The sequence below is a fragment of the Aythya fuligula genome, chromosome 4 (assembly GCF_009819795.1).
Source record: "Aythya fuligula isolate bAytFul2 chromosome 4, bAytFul2.pri, whole genome shotgun sequence".
NCBI classification, from domain to species: Eukaryota; Metazoa; Chordata; class Aves; order Anseriformes; family Anatidae; genus Aythya; species Aythya fuligula.
The window spans coordinates 44,447,508-44,455,769 of record NC_045562.1 but is presented as its reverse complement, the minus strand read 5'-3'; the positions used below and the strand labels follow the sequence as shown (position 1 = coordinate 44,455,769).

The 8,262-nt window shown below is 37.4% G+C and overlaps 1 protein-coding gene across 3 annotated transcripts in view; it reads right to left on the bottom strand.

Annotated features, from left to right (window-relative positions):
• Positions 1 to 8,262, bottom strand: part of PDE5A (phosphodiesterase 5A) — a 60,514-nt gene continuing 52,252 nt past the window's right edge. For all 3 annotated transcript variants that reach the window (XM_032187205.1, XM_032187207.1, XM_032187208.1), the window contains exons 17-21: positions 8,179 to 8,256; positions 6,577 to 6,640; positions 5,924 to 5,998; positions 5,323 to 5,406; positions 1 to 2,033 (exon numbers count right to left, since the gene is read on the bottom strand). In XM_032187205.1, coding sequence (XP_032043096.1) covers positions 1,896 to 2,033; positions 5,323 to 5,406; positions 5,924 to 5,998; positions 6,577 to 6,640; positions 8,179 to 8,256 — 439 coding nt within the window. In that variant the 3' untranslated portion in view covers positions 1 to 1,895. The remainder of the gene's footprint in view (positions 2,034 to 5,322; positions 5,407 to 5,923; positions 5,999 to 6,576; positions 6,641 to 8,178; positions 8,257 to 8,262) is intronic.

Here is an 8,262-nt window from a genome sequence, read left to right as displayed (position 1 = left end):
ACATAGGAGAAATACTTCTGTAGAAAAAAAAAAAAGTTTTCAAATACAGCTGCAATAATATATTATTGGTAGTCATTAGAGAAATTTGAGATGGGATTTAATCAGTGACAAATAATACAGGTTGGCAGAAACACTGCAAAATGGAAGAATACATTATTCTACATTTTTTTAAAATTGAACATATTTTGTGGAACATTTTGAAGCACTTGCTTCATTTTTTGTTAGCTGCTGGTATTGCTTATTTAAATGCATAAAAAGAAGTTGTTTTTGGTGTCATTCTAACCAGCTACTAGAGGTGAGATTGATAGTCTCCTGGGAAGACAAATTTATTGCAGTTTCCAACAAGAATTTTCTGGATTAGTGTGATACCAAATAACTCCTGTCCTTCAAAGTATAATACTAAGTGTATGACCTTTACATTATACTTTTTTGATTTTAACTAGAGTCCTTACTACAGATAAAAAAAATAAATAAATGAACATTTTCAGTCTCTGTGTAGCTGAAGTTATGCTTACCACTAACCAATTTTAGCTTGCTGACATTAGTCTCTTAATCCTGCTCAACCAAAGCAGTTGTACTCTCTTTGTACTACTCTTTTTAGGTTGTCTTATTTGTATATTTTCTTGAATTGGTTCCCAATGATCAGTTCAAAACAATTTTTATGATTCATCTTCATTTGAAGAAGCATCAATGCCTTCTTTTCCTAGTGCAAGTTAATTAATTCTTACTTTTCTGAACATTAATGCCTCATATACAGATGGTAAATCCCTGTAGCATTCTAGTCTATATTTGCTTTCAGTATTCTTTTTTCATATTCCTTTAAAACATGGTGGATCATTTTTGACATTAACTAGTACTGCTAAAAATGATTTTTAAAAGATATTAGCAGTAAATTTTCTTCAAAGTGGTCATAGCCATTTCATAATAGCACTGGTCCTTGATGGTCACTGGAAGTATGCCATTCCTGCATCATTCTGATTCGGATTTCATCTCTTGCAGTCACATTCTCTTCCACTTTTCCTGCCTGTGATTTAGTTTGTTGGTTATGATGATGTTAAATTCAACTTCAAAATGAAGTTAAAACCATATAGAAATGATCCTGTTTAGTTTCCATTTCTCTTTTTGCTTCCTGCAGACTTCTATGGGAATCGCTCTTCCAAGGCAACCTGTCAGTTATGTTGCATTTCATCAACAACAAGCAATTTCCATTATCCATGGATAATTATGACACTTGTACCACATAATTCCTAAATTCTCCATTGCCTAGTAATTCACAGGGTTTTAAAAAATTGATATAAGACATTTGCTAAGACATTCTTATCGCATGAAAAAGCTACTGGGTACACAAATTCTGGGGCTATTTCACTGCAAAGCCCAGTTCTGTCTCCTGAAAGAAGTCAGCACAGTATATGCTGGATTAAGCTCCCCAGAGTTAGTCCCAATCTTTCTTCACAGCCTCTGGGAAGAGAAGAGGCAAGACCACTCATTTCTTTTATAACCTTACACAGCAAAACTGGAAGAGGAAAAAAGGTGCGAAATGCAGTAGTCTTTAAGATACTGGCCACAACATGATCACTGAACAACTATATACATCTATAAAGTAATAGGCTCTCAGAGACAGTCGAGTAACTGCACTCGTACCTTCTTGTGGTAATAGGGTAGCATAAACTAACTTTACAGATCTTTTTTGATCTCACTCAGATGTAATAAAAGAAATATATGATCTTTATATAACCTTCACATATACATGGTCATGCTATATCTTGAAATGTGGAAAAATAATACAGCAGTGGCAAAACATAATCCAAATCCATACAGTGTTTAGTAAAATGCAGTACTCCCCTATTACTATGTCTTCTATGTGAACTTAAGCTTGTGGTTTTAAAATCGGCATCTCAGTTCCGTTTGGCTTGATTGCTTTCTCCATTAATCAGATTCTTCTCTTGTTGTTCAGCTAAGGATTGCCATTTCTGCCTATTTTTCCTACAGCCATCCAGTAAAGGGTAGCAGGCCTCTGATACATGCGTTAGGGCCTGAAATAAATTGTAAAACATGTAAAACAGTTTAACAACAACAAAAGTGTTCTTAAAGTTGACCATTAGAGAAACCAGAATGACTGAAATACGAGGTCTATTTATACCTGAAACTGAGTTTGTATCTTGATGTTTAAGGATCAACATCCTGTTGCACTTCAAACATGAATATAGTTACCCAGCAAATTGGGCTGAATGACAGTGTCTGTGCAGCACATGATACACAGGTGCAGGAGGAACCATCTTAATTTTGTTGTGTTACACACTAATGACCTGCCCAGGATTCCTAGTGAAGTACCATGGATGGACTTTGTTTGCAAGCCAGCCCTTTCTATATGTGGCAAGGCTGCCATTATAAAGATGACCTTGGAATGGGAATCAGAATCAGATGCAGAGCAGTTATAGTCAATGTGACCATATTCACTGATGACGTCACTACTGATTCAGAGGAGTTGTCCCCAAAATATTTGAATTCAAAGCAATTAGCACCTGGTAGATAAATTCCATTTGGCACTTGGTGCCTCTGGGAAATAGTTGTAACTGAAGTCTATCAAGTATTTTTCATGATGTGGCTGTGACAATATAGCAGACTGAAGGAAAACTGGGTTGGTATTTAAATATAGAATTGAAAATTAAATAGAAGAATAAGCATTTTTGTGTTTTTCTGATGGAAGTGATGAATACGTATTCTCACACAACAGTGACACTTAGTCCTTACTTGCATGAAGGGTTCTGCTGACTTCTGGAATGAAGTCACCCTATTCAGAAGTGTGGAGTGGGAGTTTAATAGTTCAGACAGTGCTGGACTACAGGGTATGGGCAAGAGTGAGACCACTGATTCTAGAACTACTATGAGGACTGTTAAGTATGTAGAGAAAAGTCCCAGTTCCTCTGCTGGTCACTATATATATTTCAAAAGTCAGAATTTCACATGGCTACTCTAGTGAATTATCAACTTGTATAAATCTTCATAGTTCCTTTCTGCTTTCTAGATAGTGTCATTAGTTCCAGTATACCTAAAAGAATTATTCTTGATTTACACCACTATAAGAAGAATGGGGCTCTCAAATATCTCTTGAGTATTTCTGATTTATTTATCTGAACATATCTAAACAGCAACTACTAAATGGTACACTTTTTTTCTATTAAAAAATTAAGAGTGAAACATGCATTTGTTTTTTTCAGATTCCTGAACTTAAAGGGAAGGCATGCAGATCAGTTAGCATAACTCCACTGGTTATCTGTCTAAAACAAGCCACACAGCTTCAGTTCATTGGGATTTGAATGACTCTGAATAACATGGTAAGTCACAAACTTGCAGTGCTGCACTGGGCACTCACCTCTGCATTGTTTGTCAAATTCATACTGACTGGGTGAAAGCTAAGAAATAGTTGATGAAATCACTGTAGTTACGATCCTGTTTATTGTTTGCTATTCTAGCATTATACTATTTGTGAGTGAAATGTGTGCTTGTTCATTTTCAAAGTAACATAGAAGTTGCTTATGTTTTACCATTTATTACTCATTGAACTAAAATCTGTGTAAGCAGGTGATATCCCCTACCTGTACTCCAATTAAAATAAACAGTGTGTCAGCTCACACTGTAGCCCTTTTCTTGGATTTACCATTATTGTTACTGGTTTTGTCACTTCCTCATAGGCTCCCCATTCTCTTTAGCGCTCTCTGCCCTTGCAGATAAGTCATGCTCACTTATCTCTCCAGTTTGGACACATGCTGGCTACTCTGAGCCTACATAAAGTCCCAGATGCTGCCAGCTTGCAATGTGTCATTCCTGTTCAGGACAGACTTTGAGACAGGACGAAAAATAGGAGTGATAAGCAGAAAGCTGTAAGAGGCAACATGTACATGCTTATAGCCCCTCCTGTATGCATGGCATCTCGTTCTTTCTTCCCCAGTTAAAGAGAAAGGAGAAGACTCCTAACATTTGTAGGTGCTCTTGGCTGCCAACCAGGAATTAGATTATCTTCAGTGCAGCATAACAAAGCTGCAGTTACAAAGCAGGGACTAAGTCACTAATAATTACTCACACACCTCATTTCCTTGCAGGAACTGTACAAGACCTAGGTACAATTTGTACTAATATTATTTGGTAACTGTTGATGTGTGATGCAGTGCATACTTCAGAGTAAATAACTGAATGTTTTCTGATCTTTTCATAAATGGGAAAATAAAGTTCTTCCCAGCAAATAAAGCACAGTTATACAGTCTCTGGAGCTGTGGACATTTCAGACTTGTTCAGATATCCTGTTCAAAGAATTTTCTATCTGTATAGTGTGTACCTTTGCTCAGCTACTTAGTCTTCTTTCAGCAGCTTAGCTACTACTGGAGACAGCTTTCTGAGGCTTCCCAGCAAAGGCTGCCTTATTTTCCTGACAACATTTTTACAACACAGAAACATGCAGGGGGCAGCAGCTAGTAGTTCCCTCCTTCCTCTACCTTTGTGTTCTTCCAACTGGTGGATATGGATTCTTTTTAGAAAGATTTACTTTGTAAAAATGAAAAAGCTGAATAATCACCTTCGTCCTCTCTTTGGAAGGTTAGACTATTTATTCCTCAACTTTCTTTTCTTTTACCTCATGGCCTGTAAAACACTTGCTACAGTCTCATTGGACAAGCTTTCACTCTAGTGCTTTATTGGTTTAAAAAAGTTAGGAATTATGATTTGTTTCACATTTTATCTGACCAAGTATTTACTTATGCAGTTTGTGACCAGGATGAAAAACACTTTAATGAATACTCTCCTGCACTGCTTTTGTGTGTGATGAGAGAGAAAAAAAATGGACGGGAAATTTTGAACTCAGGTGAATTTCTTATGTGTGTCATATATCACCTTTTGCATGAAAAATTCTGAATGCTATAGAACTTTTAAACAATACTCTTTATCAGTGCAGTACACGGATACCATTCTTTCCACAGATAGCAAAGCATTAGACGTTTTTGTTTTTCCCTAATGATCACAGCAGCTCACTGGCAGAATCCAAAATATAACCCAGGGATCCAATACCAGTCGACAGAACACAGCAATTACTACTAGATTTGTAAAAATTAAAACAGCATACATTAATCAGCCAAACATACCATGAATGGCAAATACTAAAATAATCATTTCTCCAACTGGATAATGCACTCAATTATATATATATAAAATCTTTTTTTCTTTCTAACTTGGGTATTACAACAAATTTTGCTCTAATTTTAAATCTGAAACTATTAGGAGGTACACTGAGCAGTTCTGGTTTTAGGTATTTCCAGTTCTAAGGCACCATACCTCATACAGCTGCAAACAAACAGCATCAATGAATCCAACCTGCATGCTTGGAATTTTGTTTTTCTTCTCTCTGTTCATTAAATCCTGCAAATAAGAAGTAAATAAGCTCTATGTTTAATAAGCTCTATGTTTAAATGCATTTAAAGATGAAACAAAAACAAAGGGTCTGGAATCAAAAAGCAGCACCTTAAAAACACAGTAAGCTCAACACAGTGAGGCATCAGTACTTGTTATAATGCAGGTAATTTGACTGCATGACTAGCCTTAGAAGGTTGTCTTTGGACTGACAGAGCTAGAGGAATAGAAAAGCTTATTTGTTTAGGACAGGCTGCAAATACGTACGAATTTAGGAATGTACTTCCTAGACAATTTAATAATACTGATTTAGAAGAGATAATGCTATCTGTTCTTCTGGCTCAGAGATAATGACGTAGTGTTGGTGTCTGGGAACCACAGAAGACAACTGACTGCTAGGAAGACAGGGAAGGAGTTGGTCCTAAATTCTGGTCACTGACAGAAGTGGTGACTTTTAAAAGACAAGTGAAGTGCTATTTGCAGAAGCCGTTTAAAGAGAGGTGATTCTATATCATCTTCCACTTACTGTTGGTTCTATGTTGAGTTCCTTCCGCTCTTTATCGCCCTGATCAAAGAACTCGGCAGCTACAAGCTCAGCAATCTGCAAGAGATTTCACACGTTGAGAGCTATAAAAGTTTGCTTGCCTACCGATGATCAAAACTGTTTTCTGAGTTTCCTACGTCTCCTTAGGATACATCAGATTGGGATTCCCCATAATGAGAATCTTCAACCTAACAGCTAGCCTTTAAATTTCTTTATATAGGTCTGTGCACAGAAGAAACACATGCATGTGCTGATACTTACTCTGACAAAGTAACATGGATAAAATCGCACAGAAGTGTCTTACCACTGGTAACAGCTGGAATGATCCACATAAAGGCCAGCTGAAACTAAATATTGTTGTATCAGTTGACTACCTTTTACTAACACTGAAATGTTACAAAAAACAGAGATTCATGATTCACCTTCAGACTAACCTACTAACGGGCTGACATAGCTAAATGCACAGATCTTGCTGCAAAGACCTGAGAAAGTCTTCAATCCACATTTAGCACTTTGAAGGACTGCTTCCTAAGGTTCTGTGTTCCACCCTTGCCTTTGCAATACAGGTTGGATGGAGGAAGCAGAAGACGTCATGCAGAGTTTGTATTTAGGAAGCCTTAAAATTAAACATATACCCGTTGCTGAACTGGCCATGGTTTGGTTATGGCTGATAAATCACAAGCAGTCATCAGCATTGCTCTACAGAAAAAAAAAAAAAAAAAAAGAAATTTATGAATATTGTGAAATTTATGTAATGCACAAAGAAATTTATGAATATTGTGAAATTTATGTAGACACCAAGACAAGTGATTAGTAAATAGAATATCCAATTTCAAGGAAATTAAAGTCAGAAAAACAAGTGAAATTAAAGCAAAGTTATAATGATGTCCAAGGCTTGCTGATGTGGTAGACCCTTTCACCTGTGTGAAATGAGCACATGGAAATGAGCAAATCTGTATCAACTCATTTGGTGGATTCACATCAAATGAACTGTTTCATTCTATTTTGCGACTGGACAGACAGCCCATTTGCTCTTGGCAGCCGAAAGGACCAGCTGTACCCTGGGATGCATCAGGCTCAGCACTGCTAGTGGGGCGAGGGAAGGGATTGTCTTGCTCTGCACTGCGCTGGTGTGGCCTCACCTTGAGCACTGCATGTGGTTTTGGGCACCACAAAATAAGAAGGACATAAAACTATTAGAAAGCATCCAAAGGAGGGCTACAAAGATGGTGAAGGGCCTGGAGAGGAAGACGTCTGAGGATCAGTGAGGTCGCTTGGTTTGTTCAGCCCAGAGCAGGGCAGGCTGAGGGGAGGCCTCATGGCGGCCTGCAGCTCCCTCACGAGGGAAGCGGAGGGGCAGGAGCTGAGCTCTGCTCTCTGGGGACAGTGACAGGACCCGAGGGAACGGCATGGAGTTTTGACAGTCTGTTCAGGGCAGTGGGCACAGCCTGGCGGAGTTCAAGATGCTTTTGGACAATGCTCTCAGACACAGGGTTTGAGTTTTAGGTGGCCCTGTGTGGAACCAGGGGTTGGACTCAATGATCCCTAAGGGTCCCTTCCAACCTGGAATAATTCTGTGAGTCTATAATTTATTCCTCCCATTAACAGTGACTACTATCTTTATTGGCAGTATGAGGGTCAAGGACTGAAACAGAAAAAGACATGAATGTGATTAAATGAGACAGGTTTTTAAAGGCACTGAATTTGAAATAGGACAGTCTTCCTTTCTGAGACAGCCTAGGTAAACCTGCTTTTCCCTAGCTGTGCATTACAAAGTGTCTTTCTATGATTAACAAATATATATATATGTATATGTATATATATATATATATATATATATATATATATATATATATATATATATATATATATAATTTTTCCACTTCCAGTATGGAATCCGTTTAAAACAAACTGCCAGTACTAAATCTTTATTTATGGGTGTCAACATTCAATTATTAAGTATAAAGTATCCACAGCAAAAGAACATGGTACTTAGGAATCCTATAGAATAGAAATGCTTCTGTAACTCCACATGCTACTTAACAAAAATTATTATTATTATTATAGGCTGCAGGCTTGGTAATTCACACCCAAGAAGTGATCTGTGTCACCTGTACCAGTTTGTACACATCCAGAGCACACAGATCTGCTGGTTTTAATGTAGTTCACAACAACATGGCACGGAAAATTGGGCACCTAATATTAATTGACTTTTTAATCATTTTGCATTTACTTACAAAAATAGCTCCTTCTGCATAGGATCTTCCCAATTAAATTGCTTCTTCCTTAGAAGTTCAAAAAATTCTCCTCTCCTCCTTTAA